This window comes from Solanum tuberosum, unplaced genomic scaffold (assembly GCF_000226075.1).
Source record: "Solanum tuberosum cultivar DM 1-3 516 R44 unplaced genomic scaffold, SolTub_3.0 scf00213, whole genome shotgun sequence".
NCBI lineage: Eukaryota > Viridiplantae > Streptophyta > Magnoliopsida > Solanales > Solanaceae > Solanum > Solanum tuberosum.
The window spans coordinates 777823-792792 of NW_006239141.1; the positions used below are offsets into that span (position 1 = coordinate 777823).

At 32.8% G+C, this 14970-nt stretch overlaps 1 protein-coding gene across 1 annotated transcript; it reads left to right on the top strand.

Moving 5' to 3' along the window:
- The first annotated feature begins 1745 nt into the window (after nucleotides 1-1745).
- On the top strand, nucleotides 1746-10477 carry LOC102604438 (probable galacturonosyltransferase 10). Its single transcript, XM_006356257.2, has 2 exons — nucleotides 1746-2192; nucleotides 8833-10477. The coding sequence occupies exons 1-2, from the start codon at nucleotides 2040-2042 to the stop codon at nucleotides 10282-10284; spliced, it is 1605 nt and encodes a 534-aa protein (XP_006356319.1). The 5' UTR covers nucleotides 1746-2039; the 3' UTR covers nucleotides 10285-10477.
- Nucleotides 10478-14970: the final 4493 nt, after the last annotated feature.

Here is a 14970-nt window from a genome sequence, read left to right on the forward strand (position 1 = left end):
TACGATTGACATCACATCAACAATGAGTCTGATTCAAATAATTCAATGTAATGGCTTAGTAGCAATTTTTAAGAGCATTATACAGTATCCAATACATAAGTACAAGTACTTGATAAAGTGTTCATCTTAAGAAGCATATTAGGGTGTTTTCTAACAATGTCGTGAAACTCCTACTGACAAAAGGTCAGATAAAATTAAAAAAAATCATGTAGATATTTTTAACATTCAATATTCATGATACTACTTTAGATAATCCGAATGCATATGTCAATTATAATAAATTGAGCAACAATCTCAAACCTACATTATTGCATTGTTTTTAGTATATAATCAAATTCTTAAGGGGCCGTTTCATCATGTGATGTGAAATTATTCATAATATGAAATCATGAGATAAGTTGAAGTTTTGTTTGGACATACAATTTAGACTTTTCATATTGTATATTTTCTCATAAATATAAAAGCTCATAAGTTATTAAACTATTAACATTGTCTCAATTCTTTATACAATCTTACCAATTAAGTGGAAAAAAAATTAAAATCGCATAACACACTATCATAAAATTATTCTAAGAACAACATTTATTAATCAAACCTTAATTCAATAAAAATAAATTAATTGAACATCAGCTGTAATGTTCAAATTGTTAATAGCTAATGAAATTGTTTTTTTTTTCAATTAATGGTACAACAATTAGTCTTGTCCACTCAATACAATCATGATTTTTTTTCATTAAACATTGATTTTAATGAAATAGTAATAAATTTAATAAAAAATAATGAATTTGATTAATATAAATAGTAAATTAAGAATTTAATTGAAGTAGAAATAAATTTTATATTGGCAAGAATAATCGTTATATGAGATATAAACGGTTTTAATGATATGAATTGTAAATTTTATTTAGGCTTAACCCATCGATGGTCCTCTAAAGTTGACGATGTTCATTTTAGACACTTTATGTTGGATCATATGTCATTAATTCATTGGTCAATTTTTATTTTAAAATTATTTATTTAAAAATTACTTTCGACACACAAATGACAAATGTCGTCGTATAATTTGTCACTTTACACACCATTAGCGTGTGTAACACACATTATATATTTTTGCTGAAATTAAAAAAAATGTCAAAATGACACAGCGAAACCTTATATTAGGTGTTTAAAATGAACATCGCTCAATTGAGGTGCCTAAGTGAGACATCGTACCAACTTTAATGGGGCACTGATGGGTTATATATAAATTAAATGTGATTTTTTTTTATAAGATATAAACTTGTGGGTCAACTTTAATATTTGAAAAATCTCAAATTATGATTTAAAATTTTCAAATCTTGATTTTTAAAGAATTTGGAATTTTCATCTGATGATATGAAATCAGCGTAAAATTGCATGTCCAAACACTGATTTCATCTTATGATTTCATATCACAATATGAATCGCATGTCCAAACGCTCTCAAAAGTTATAAATTTAATAGTTAGGAGAAAATTAAGAGAGTGTATAAACTTAATTAAATCTCTATAAAATCTAAAACAAATTTTAAGACAAAAAAATGAAAAATTATCAGAGGTTGTGTTTAAGTTCTATTCATATTTGTATTTTTTCAATTTTACCTTCCTAAAAATTCTAATAAAAATGACTTTATTATATTTTAGAAAAAATAGTACCGGTAAGGTTAGAATGTAAAATATTTTATTAATAAATAAAATAAAATAAAAATCTCGAAAGAGGGCATATTCAAGGGGTGCAAAAAGCAATTTAACACAATCAAATTTCACAGTTATTTTCCCTGGTCCTCAAGAAAAATTTGACATGCAGCATTCTCCCTTGTTGTAGATCTGAATATCAATCTCCATTACTGTCCCACTCATAACTCCGAAAAAACTCCCTTCAATAAAACCCAAATCTTCAATTTCACCCTAATTCTTCGATTTCCCACTCATCTTTTTTTTTTTGGTGCCAAAATATACTGTTACTGAAGTCACTGTACCGCAGATTTACTCGAAATTATTTGTATTCAGTAGTCGCCGGAAAATGAGACGGAGGAACTCGGATTTCCGGCGGCCGGTGAGACGGCGATTCTCCAATGTTTTTTGGTTAACTTTGTGTGGATTGGCCGTATTGCTGCTCATTATTTTGCTCAGCAGAGAAACTCGCGATTCATCGTCTAGATTGGTTTATACAAAGGTAATGTTCGTTTTCATTGTATTATAAATTGCTGTTGTTTTCTGTTTCTTAGCTAAATATTCTTTTTAAGCTAGATGAGTTTGTGTGGGTTGTGGAATTTGAGCTTGCGGGTTAGTCAGTTACTTGTTAATATATTTGACATGTGTTGGAAAATAAAATATCCAACAACATGGACAAACTGAAATGGTTGTTGACATTTCCGATCTAACAGTTTGCAGTAGTATGCAATCAGTCTAAGAGTTAACTTAGTTTTCCGTTTTAGAGTTCTTGTCAAAATTTACACAGATCCAACCTCACTATCTCAGGAACCATAGACTAAAGCTGAATTGAGATAGAAAATAAGTGAAAACTCAATAAGGGAAGTCTGTGCAATGTGAGCTCCAAGTTTATGAACTTTACAAGGCTATATGCTTACACTTGTGCGTGCTATTCACAAAATCTACTAACAAACTGTTTTTAGTTAACTACTGGCTGGCCTCCTTATAACAAGCTAATCGGCCATTAAACAATAATTAATCACCTAACTACAAGCTAACCACAACAACAACCATAGTTAAGTTGCACCACTCTCAATAGTCTCTACTTCTTGTTTTAGATCCTTATTTAGATAGATTTTGATTTTTAATCCAAGTGTTAGCCTTTTGTTTCAATATTATCTCTTAGGTGAGTGTACAGCCAATTCACTAAATCTAGTTAATATGTTGTACAGTTGTTAAGGTGTGATTTTCATTGCATTTCTTGGTTAATAATGGTCATTTTGGTTTGAGAATTGGCAACTAAGGCACATACAGATCTTTTGAAACAAAAAGGGCAAGTTGGACATTTCTGAAACTTCTTTTGAAATTATTTCTATGTCCAAAAGCAGTTTATGCCCGGTTTAATTATTGTTATCCTTTTTTTCTTTTTGATAACCGTGAAATCCGTCTGTGACCCGCCCTTTGGACCAATCACAGCCTTCTAAACATTATTGTTATCCTTTTAAACAGCTAAAAGTACTATGAAGCTTTCTTTCTCTCAAAGATATGTTCTAAGTGAATTTTAAGTAATTGTTTCTTGTCGAAAGAACACCTAATTCTTTGAGAATATGTATCAAACTTTTCACCTCTTTGGTAATGCCCCCCCTTCCCAGGTCCTTGACCACTGGTATTTTATTGCCCGACAACAAACTTCTAGCGGATAATTGTAGTCAACTTTTCTGTTTCCCTATTACTTATGGATATTATTGCTATGGCGAAAGTGTCAATAAGTACATTGCTCTACAAATGTCACAAGATCTCCATTGTGCATTGATTAATCAGAAGAGATTATGACTACATTTAGCAATTTAGAGTGGGTCTATAGCTGGGTTTGTGAAACAATTTGACGTTTTTTGGTTACCATGAGCATTAGTTATTGATTTTGGCAAAAAACTTTAAAGCTAAAAGAAATCTTGTGTGTGACAGTGTCTGAAAATATCTGGGCTACTGTAGGGATTCAAGATGAAATTCATGGTACTGATGGATAAACAAATTTGGTCAAACTAAAGAAACAAAAAAGAGAGTACTATTCTTGTTTATGACTTGAGGGTACTGTGAAGGTCTGTCATATTAATGCCCTCAGCCTCAAGTAAATCTGCTTCAAAGATGATTAAGATAGCAAATAGAAAAGGAATAGTTAACGTCCTAGTCTAAGACATGGAAGAACAGTAGTCCCTTCCTCCCAAATTTAAGCTTTTGGGAACATTGAGATGTCAATACTAGGTGGAAAGTTCATAAACTGATCATTCCATATTACACTCCCTCATGTCTTATGGAAGAATTAAATGAAACCAAGAGTAATCCGATTAACATATAGTTTATTGTGGCTTCCACATTTTCCTAGTTTAGCATTAAACAATGTGGTACAATTTGATTATTGTTTAAGTACCTCCGTCAAGCTGTGACAATCAAATACATAGTACAGAGTTTGGGACTTCCATGTTGGAGGTCTCAAATTCGAAACCCCTTGCTAGCGAAAGCAAGGGGTTTGCCTTCTGGGTCGAGCTAGTCGCACCAGGCTTGCCTAGTGCGGGTTACCTCTCCTATGTGGTTTGCGAGCTATTGCATAGGAGCGGGGGTTTTACTCTGTGCGCACTCAAAGGTTAGCGGCTGCGGGTTTCCCTTGTCATAAAAAAAAAAAACATAGTACAGAGTGGTTCGATCTGAGAAGTGTCTTAATAAAAGCCTAAATATTCCTCACGGAATTAACAAAATCAGCAGAATACAGAGTATGTATAAAGAAAATAGGTTCCATATAAGTTATGCTGGGAGTTGGGAAAACTTAAAATTATTTAGGGACACATGGAAGTAATCAATTGGTAAAGGACATAAAAATATCAATTATACAAGACATATCAAAGTTACTTGTCTTCCTTGTGGTCTACGTTGTAATTTGCTAATCTTATTGAATGTCTCAAAGGAACCAAGAATTCCAAGATCCCCTTTTGATAGTTAAGAATGTAGAGTTACATAGTATATATTTTGACAAACAATCAAAGTGAAATTTTACCCCTCTGTCCCAATTTACGTGACACACTTTCCTTTTTAGTTTGTCCCAAAAAGAATGTCACTTTTTTATAACTAGAAATAACTTAACTTTGAAATTCCCCTTTTATCCTTAATGAAATAATTTATAGCCACACAGATATCTAAGATTTGTTGTATACCACAAATTTTAGAAGTCACCTTTCTTTCTTAAACTTTGTGTCAAGTCAAGCGGTGCTACATAAATTGGGACGGAGGGGAGTAAAACATTAATTCCTAACTTAGAACATAGTTAACTGAAAAAGAATTCTTGTAACAAGTTGAATAATTTATGTAAGCTGAGGACACAAATATTGCCTTTTGAGGTGATCCAGATAAAATGGAGAGGTCTCTGTTTTCTGTAGATAATAATGTGGTTCTAAGAGTATCTATCTTAGAAAACACTCTGGTATTACCCAACCCAACACAGACTACAACTTTATTCTGGAGTGTTCAATATGGAAAGGTTAAAAAGATTTTGTGAAGTAGTTTTTTCTTTTACTTTTGAATGAATTACGGTAATTTTAAAAAGAAGATAGGAACAGTCTTGGTGGTTCAGCTCAACTGTACTTGACTTTTTCCCAAGCAAGAATCTGTTTCTCAAAAATAAAATAAAATCCAAGATTAGCATATTACCTCATTATCAGAGGCTGACCCATGATTTAAAGACCACAGGTGCACCATGCATTAATATAGGATCTGTCATTGGATTTTTATAATGAGGAATTTTCGGTCAGTTGGTCGGTTCAAGATTAGTTTCAGATTGATGTAATAGAATTTGCTTTAAAAACCAACCGATTAATAGGCCGAAGTTATTTCAGTCCATTAAGTTTTCTTCTCTTCATTTGATTATATTGGATAAAAGTAGAAGAAGAAAAATATCAGCAACAACAACATACTCCGTGAAATCCCACAAAGAGGGGTCTGGGCAGGGTAGAGTGTACGCTGACCTTACTACTACCTCGTGGAGGTAGAGAGACTGTTTTCGGAAGACCCTCGGTTCAAGTGCATCAACCCAAATAACAAAAGAAGAAAACAATGGAGTAAGTGGAAAAGTAGTGTAAAGTTTATGAGAGAGAAACAATACCAACAACAAAATAGTGTGATGATCGAAAATACAATAAACAACATATGACAAGAACTACAAGGGTATGACTAGTCCTATGACACACTCTAAACCTTTATAAGGCAAGACAACACTCTACCCTTACTAACCTTCTACCCTAATATGCGACCTCCACTCCTTCCTATCTAAAGTGATGTCATCGGTAATATGAAGTTGCGCCATATCCTGTCTACTCACCTCTCCCCAATACTTTTTCGGCCTACCCCTACACCTCCGCGTATTCCTACAACCACCTTTGCACCTCCTCACTGTCACTGGGGTGTCGGTGCACCTCTTCTGCAGATGTCCAAACCATCTCAGTCTCGCTTTCCTCATTTTGCTGCTCATCACAGAGGCCAGCCCCACCTTCTCCCGTTTTACCTCATCCTAATCTTGTCACTTTTAGTATGCCCACACATTCATCTCAACATCCTCATCTCGGCAACATACATTTTTTGAATATGTGATTTCTTGACTGACCAACACTCTACCCCATACGACAAGGACGATCTAATCACCACTTTGTAGAACTTACCTTCAAGTTTAGGTGGTACCTTCTTATCACACAAGCCCAGAGGCAAGCCTCTATTTTATCCATGTCGCCCCAGTGTGGTGTGTGAAGTCATCATCATGTCCCCACTACCCTGGAGACAAACCCGAGGTATTTAAAATTTTCTCTCTTGGGAATAGACTGTGTGGCAAGCCTCACTTCCATGTCCACTTCATCCAACGCAACACTGAAGTTGCAATCCAAATATTCCGTTTGGTCCTGCTCAACCCGAACCATTTGGACCCCAGATAAGTTAAATATAAAAAACAATTAAAAAGTGTGCCTATTGGTCAGGTAAGTTAGTGAAAAACATAACTCAGTTTTGAATTATTTTTTCTTAGATTAATTTTCCTTTATAGTATTTCCAATTTATGCTTAATACTTTATATGTGTGTTGTATTTCAGAAATTGCAAATTTAAAACATCCAAAGGCGAAATTAGCAAGCCGTCACAGTTTGGAGTCATAATCAAATCAGAAGAAAATAAATACTTACTCATTCACTAATTAAAATCACAAAAGAATTGTGCACTGATTCAACTGAATTCACCACCTATGATTCTAAACTAGGGCTAAAGGAGAGTTGGTGGTATAAAAGAATGAATAACAAAAGTAAAGAAAATTAAAAAGAAAAACAAAGGCTTAAGAAAAAAAAAAGAATAGGAAAAGGCTGGTAGCATAAAACCCAGTAAAAAAAAATAGAAGACCACCACCACCACCACCACCACAACAACAACATCAACTTACCCAGTGTAATTCCACAAGTGGGGTATGGGGAGAGTAGGATGTACGCAGACGGTAAAAAAAAATGGAAAAAGGAAAAAGGAAGGCTGAAGTGGGAAAGGTAGGAGACTAGGGTCAAATTTACGCAAAATTAAGTGCATTGAGGGGGATTTGAACTTTGGTTACAAAGACGAGGACTTACAAAAAACTTTCTCAACTAGTGCACCAACACATATTCTGCACTTTCGGGTGCCTCTGTTTTTATATGTCTATTTCCTGTAGATATTACATGTATATACCAAGTTTTTCTCAAAGTCTATGGGTGAAGGTGGACAATGTAGTCCCCCCTCTTGTCATTATGCCGGTTCATGCTTGCCGATGATAATTTTTCTAGTTGGGGAAAGAAACAACATACCCAGTGAAAATTTTCTAGTTGGGGAAGAAAAGGAGAAAAATAAAAGCAAAATGTGTGTTGACACTTGAAAATATGGACTTAATTGATTTTATGGTGACTGTTTTTGCAAAAATCTTTTCTATTCATATGGCCCTTGGTTCAGCAAGGTACTTCTTATTTTCTCTTACTTCAGCACGGTACTTCTTATTTTCTTACTTCCCTTTAAGCATTTCATCCGACAATTGATATTTATCCATTTAGTGCTTTTTTATTGCCCAGTGCTGAGTTTGCTGCATAGATTCCATGCCATAATGTATTTGATTAACTGAAATCAGAGTAATAATTGGAAAAAAAGCTGTTGGTGATGCTTAGTGTTTTCAAATGCTGAAACTACACCAAAATCCTGTGGAGCTTTAAGTACAAAGAGCAACGAAACGAGCGGCTTTAGTGAAGACAGAAATTAAGTAAAGAAAGGAGAGTTATGTATGTAATACAAGCACAAAAAACAACAATTATACCCGATGGAATTGAAAAACTTCAAAAGTTGAAATGTATGAAGTATAAATCACGTCTATATGCCCTTATCAGAAAAAAATAGTAAAAGAAAGCATATCAATGATTTAAGAAACCATTTTAAAATTATGTTTCCAGATGCAAAAAATGAAATTTTAAGTTTCTAATTCAAATTTAGTGCTTAGTTTTCCTCTACATTTCCAATTCCTATTGTTAATCACTAATGGTATTCATTTATGACTTTTATATAGCAATTAATACGACACTTTGCCAGCTGTATGCATTGTTTAGGGCTGCCTTAATGAGGACAAGCCCTTGATCAATAAGACACATATTAGTGCTTTGGTGCCTGCATTAAAACACCATGTGAGCAAGGGGAATTGCATGACCTGCACCTATCTTTAGGGTTTAAATGCTCCGTCAACGAGCTCAACAACACTATTTGGTTTCTGAAAATCAAAAGTTAAGTGACATTTGGAATTTAGTAATAATTCCAAATTTGTAATACTGATGAGAGGATACATTTTACGGTGTTTTACACTATTTAAATCATACTGTGCTGTTAACTTATGTGTAGTGGTACCTTGACTAAAGAAGTAGGAATTGGGCACGGGATTCCTTATTTACCTACCAAGACAACTACATATGTTTGGAGGAAGAATTTATTAACTCATTAGCTGATGCCTGTTGCAATAAAGACTTCCTCTCAAGTTGGCATTCTCATTCGAAGCTGCAATTTGTTTTTCCTCTGTCTGACAGTCTCTTGTAAGCTTATGGAAAAATATCTGAACCTGTACTCTTTTGTCTTTCTTTGCAGAGACCCTATAGACATGACAGAATTGCGGATGGTCTCAACATCACTGAAGAAATGCTGAGGCCTGAATCGATGACAAGACAAATTAATGATCAGATTTCTCTTGCAAAGGCAATTCTTGTAATTGCAAAAGAAAGCAACAACCTTCAATTTGCATGGGAACTAAGTGCTCAAATCCGCAACTCACAGATGCTTCTTTCTAATGCTGCTTCCAGAAGAAGTCCCTTGACAAACGGAGAATCAGAAAGTGCAATTCGAGATATGGCACTTCTGCTCTACCAAGCCCAGCAACTTCACTATGACAGTGCAACCATGTTTATGAGACTGAAAGCCAAAATCCAAAGCCTTGAAGAACAGGCGAATTCCTTCAGCGAGAAGAGTTCAAAATATGGACAAATTGCTGCTGAAGAAGTCCCTAAAAGTCTCTACTGCCTTGGTGTCCGGTTAACAGCTGAATGGTTCAGAAGTTCCAATTTGCAGAAAAAACTCAAGGAAGAAAAGCAAGCAGCTGCCAAACTTGTGGACACTGGTTTGTATCATTTCTGTGTATTCTCAGACAACATCCTCGCAACTTCGGTTGTGGTGAATTCAACGGCTATGAATTCCAAGAATCCTGATATGGTGGTCTTCCACCTTGTAACGGATGAGGTGAACTATGCTGCCATGAAGGCATGGTTCACCATGAACAGTTTCCGAGGAGTGACTGTTGTCGTACAAAAGATCGAAGAGTTTAGTTGGTTAAATGCTTCATATGTACCTGTTCTCAAACAACTTCAAGACTCTGACACCCAGAACTACTACTTTTCTGGCAACCATGATAACAGCCGAACTCCGATCAAGTTCAGAAACCCTAAATACTTATCGATGCTTAACCATCTGAGATTCTATATCCCAGAAGTTTTTCCTGCACTTAAGAAGGTTGTGTTTCTCGATGATGATGTTGTAGTGCAGAAGGATCTTTCAGCCCTATTCACCACAGATTTGAATGGCAATGTAAATGGTGCAGTGGAGACTTGTATGGAGACATTCCATAGATATCACAAGTACCTAAATTATTCTCACCCACTTATTCGTCAACATTTTGATCCTGATGCATGTGGGTGGGCCTTCGGGATGAATGTTTTCGATTTGGTTGAGTGGCGAAAAAGGAATGTTACTGGCATATACCATTACTGGCAGGAAAAGAACGTGGACCGCACATTGTGGAAGCTTGGCACTTTACCACCTGGACTGCTAACCTTCTATGGATTGACAGAGGCTTTGAATCCTTCATGGCATATCTTAGGTTTTGGCTACACAAATGTCGATTCCAAATTGATAGAAAAGGGAGCTGTGCTGCACTTCAATGGTAACTCAAAACCCTGGTTGAAGATTGGTATTGAGAAGTACAAGCCGCTCTGGGACAAATATGTTGATTATAGTCATCCTTTATTACAACAATGCAATTTTCACTAAGTTGTCTTTTGATTAATTTATCACATATAGTTCTCACAGTGGTGGTAATTTTGGGAATCTGTTAGGGGTTCTGTGAGATTAAGATATTGACATCTCTCTGCTTATTCCAATTTGTTGTAGTATAGCTTTGCAACAAACATCAAGGCATCAGTATCTTATTAGATAAAATTTCATGTCGTATGTTGGCAACATTTGTCAAAGATGTAATTTTCTTTCTAGGGAAGAGGGCCATAAAATAAGCTTGAACTATTCAAAATAGTTTAAACGTTTTAACATAATCTTAATTCTCAAGTCAAAGTGCAATAAAGTAATGTGATGGCTTCAAAATTAGTAACTCTTATCCATGACTAAGTTGTTAGAATGGATAGTTGGTTAACAACATATTCTAACAAACTGTTCTAATTCAATGTATTTTCAATTTTTAATTTTTCATCGTGTGTGCGCATATAAACAGAGTCAACTCTTCTGTGACTATTGATTCTTCTGTCATCTTTACTTGTCCATATTTGAATTGACACATTTCTTAATAAATAATAAATGTAATGATAATTTTATTTATATTACCCTTGATAATTACAAGTCATTCAAATATTAGAAAATGAATAGTATTTAATAATAAAGACAAAAGAGATATAAAATAATAAATTATCTCTTAATTTTTAAATGAATAGGTAAATATGAACATCTATTTTTAATATAGTAAACAAGCAAAAATAAATAGAAAAAAATATTGGTTAGTTTTGCACATCTTTTCTAGTAAAAACAAATCTTGCCACATTGTAACTGGTGTTAGAAGCCGTATTTCCTTAAAATGATGTAGTATATACCAACACTAATAAGTGGAAACAGATTATTTTTTTGAATTTTTTAAGGCTTAATTTGTTTTCTAGAGTTCAACTTGGAAAAAAATTAACAAATTTTATGGCTAACCACCCTCTTAATGTGAGGCATATTTCAACTAGAAGATTATATTCTTCTTTTGTTCAACTAAAAGGTTATCCTGCCTACTTATTATACTTTCAAATAGTCATAGAGCCATCCTTATCCTAGAAGTATCAATTAATATTTTTTTGAGCAACTTTCACATATAGCAAACACAAAATTTCATATTTGTATGCTATAGCAAAGTTTGCATAATTGCGCTCCATAACAAACATAAATATGTATATTTCGCTATACATATACAAAAGAAAACAGTTGTATAATCTGCTTTGGTATAATATACAAAAAGATCAATTGTATAAAGTGAGAGAGGCGAGTGAGCGAGCGAGATCTGGGAGAGTGGCGAGCGAGATCTGGGAGAGGGGAGAGAGGGGAACGAAAATATATGTATATATACAATTTTCACGCATTTTATACATTTGAGTTTTTGTATAAAGTGAGAGAGGCGAGTTAGAGAGCGAGATATGAGAGAGTGGCGAGCGAGATCTGGGAGAGGGGAGAGAGGGGAACGAAAATATATGTATATATACAATCTTCTCTCGCTTTATACAAACACAAACGCACTTTATACACTTGCGTTTGTATAAAAAATGAGAGAGGCGAGGGAGAGAACGAGAGTGGCGAGCGAGATTCACCAGGAGAGAGGTGAAATAGCAACAGTTTACTATGAGGTACAATTAAATCAAACTATATTTATAGCATTTAATTTGAATTAATAGTTTGCTATTATATACAATTTTCCAATATTAAATAACTAGTGAACTCATCCGCGTTTCACACGATCATAAAAAACACGAATAATTTATTAAATACAATATAAATAGAAGAGGTATTTTATATATAATAATGTTTGTATCTAATATATATTTAATAAGCAACAATTTGCTATGAGGTACAATTAAATCAAACTTTATTTATAGCATTTAATTTGAATTAATAGTTTGCTATTATATACAATTTTCCCTATTTTTTTTCGCACAAAAAGTAATTGTGTAGCATATTACTTCTTTTTACATAAAATAACTATATGTTAACATTTCTCTCTTCATATATATAGTCTTTATATTTTAACTTTTTTAATGAAAATCACGATTTCATCATTACTCACGAATATCATAATCTTATATGGTACTTTTTTTACCGAACTCTACTTGAAAAATATGACAAACATACTATAATATTTTGCATTTAATTTTTGCCTAACCATTAAATTTACAATAGAAGTAGGGTAGAAATATTTTTTAAAAGAATAAAAAAGAGTAAATAAAATGCAAAATACTTTTGTGAAAAATATTAATTTTTTCATACACTACAAATAATTTAATGAAAATCTATCCATGATATATGCTGCAATATTTGATTTTTTTGCACAATAAGAATTCAACCCAATTGAAAGACGAAGTTTCTAGTCTAGAAAAATAGAAATTGTAAACGAAAAAAGAATGGGCAGAAATATATTAGGGATAAGTAGCTTATTTATTGTATTAGTTTATGTGTGACTTGTTGACAGATGGAATGAACATTTTTAATTTACCAAAAGTAGATGAAGGGCTTTTCAAACAAATAGAGTATTAGAATTTTTCATGTTATTTCAATCCCAATACACAATACAGTAAAACCTCTCTAAATTAATATAGTCGGGATCATGAAATATTATTAATTTGTAGAGATATTATTTAATCGATAAATTAATAATTATTAATTTATAGAGTGTTTTGAGATTCAACCTTGTGATGCTGGGATAATAAGAGTTTTCAAGATGTATTATCACAACCAATATTGTCATAGGATATAAGAAGGCTATGAAGTGGGACATGAAATCGATCCACAAAAAAATAATGTTTTGGATGCTATCAATTTTGCAATTCCGGCTTGGACGATAAGTGTTTAGCAAGAGACAACAACAAATTGTTGTCGACACTACAAAATTTGTTCGGAGGATGAAATCTCAGAGAATTTGAATGAATCCGCTTGTGAAAACGTCATTCATGAACTTGAGGTCATGATTAATAATCTTAGTTACCGCAATAAAATGGACGGCAATAACCTATTGCATTATCCAGGTGAAAATGATACATATTCAGAGATCCAGAGCTTAGAAGAAATTGTGGATACGATAAAAAACAATGTTGATGATTAAGTTGTAGATGGTACAATACATTTGAAACCAATTACGCGTAAGAAAACACCTATCCTATCTAGAACTCTTCACAATTTTATGGTATAGTTCGAAAAGATAACACCGAAACTTTTGGATGCAGTAAGAAAAGTTAGAGATGAACTTCAACTAGATTTAAAATTTAACAAAAAATAAAACACAATAGAATCACATTTTATTAAATTGTCTTAGATATATTTGTACTTTTAAAGAATTATTAATTTATAATATTAATGGGACCAAGTATTTAAATAGGGATCTTCTAAAAATATATTATCTTATTATCTTATCGAAATAAGTGGATTTTTCAATTGATCCAAATCGGGACCGGAGGAAAATATTATGTTAGAGACATTATTAATTTACTGAGTATTAATTTAGTGAGGTTTTACTGTATATGAAACTTCAAAAGGCAACAATAAGAATAATTTTTTCTTACCTCAAGCATTTTATTAATATAATATACTCATTGAGTTTTTTTTCTCACCCAATGTCGCAGCCCGCATTGGAACCCTGACTAAATTTGAATCGCGCACAACATGACTCATTCGAGGTGACGCTCCTAACAGGATCTTCTTCATAAGATCGAACCCGTTCGCGCACTGTAGTGTCCATTCGGGGTGGTGCTCCAAACAAAATTTTCTCCGTACACTCGAACCCGAAACTTCTGGTAAAAAATAAAATAGTCTCATCACTGCACCACAACCAATGTTGGTTATCATTGAGTTGCATTATATAGTATATAGTGCACTAGATGAGTCTGCTCCTCTCTTAATTTAGAGGTCTCAAATTCAAGTTTTGAGTATCAAAAGATTCTTGATAGAAAGTGCTATTGTCGTACTCAATGCGAATTCGAAATAATTAGACTCCAATACAAATATCAAATACCATTTGAGAAATCAAAACAAATAAAATATCTACTATATTATAAAAGAGAGTTTAGGCCCAAATATAATATATAATATTCAAGATTGGGACTTTTCACAATCTTGAATATTATATATTATACTTGTAGGACTTTTAAAAGGAAGTTTCTTCAATATTATATTCTACTTAATATTCTACTATATATAGTAGAACTTGGGCATAAACTCCCTTTTAAAATAATATATATATATCACAAATGAAAAAGTCCAAATCAAGGAAGCAACATATATCATTTATAAATGACTTAAAAAGCTTTAAAATATTTAAAAACTATATAATAAAATAGGTTCACTCTCAGAATTCTATCAGTCTCACATATATTGGGACAGAAAAAATAACACATATCATTTTAATATTACCAAAAAAGTATTATAAATAATAATAATTAACAACTTAAAATATCTGAAAGACATTTTAAAAGGGTTAATTTTGTAATTTTATCCATATCACATAAATTAGGACAAAGTGACCAGTAATGTACATTATTTCAAAGTTACATAAAAATATTATAAATCACAATAATTAATAACTTCAAACATTTTTTAAAAAAATATGAAAATTTGGATGACTCTCCAAATTTCATTTGTGTCACATAAATTGAGACAACAAAAAGTAACATATATTGGGTCCATTTTAATTTATTTGTCTTATTTTTTTAT

What these genes read in the sequence shown, in the direction of transcription:
- LOC102604438 (XM_006356257.2), top strand. Translation starts at nt 2,040, where the DNA reads ATGAGACGGAGGAACTCGGATTTCCGGCGGCCGGTGAGACGGCGATTC. An exon ending in CTAGATTGGTTTATACAAAG is followed by an intron (nt 2,193 to 8,832) that starts GTAATGTTCGTT and finishes CTTTCTTTGCAG; the next exon opens with AGACCCTATAGACATGACAG.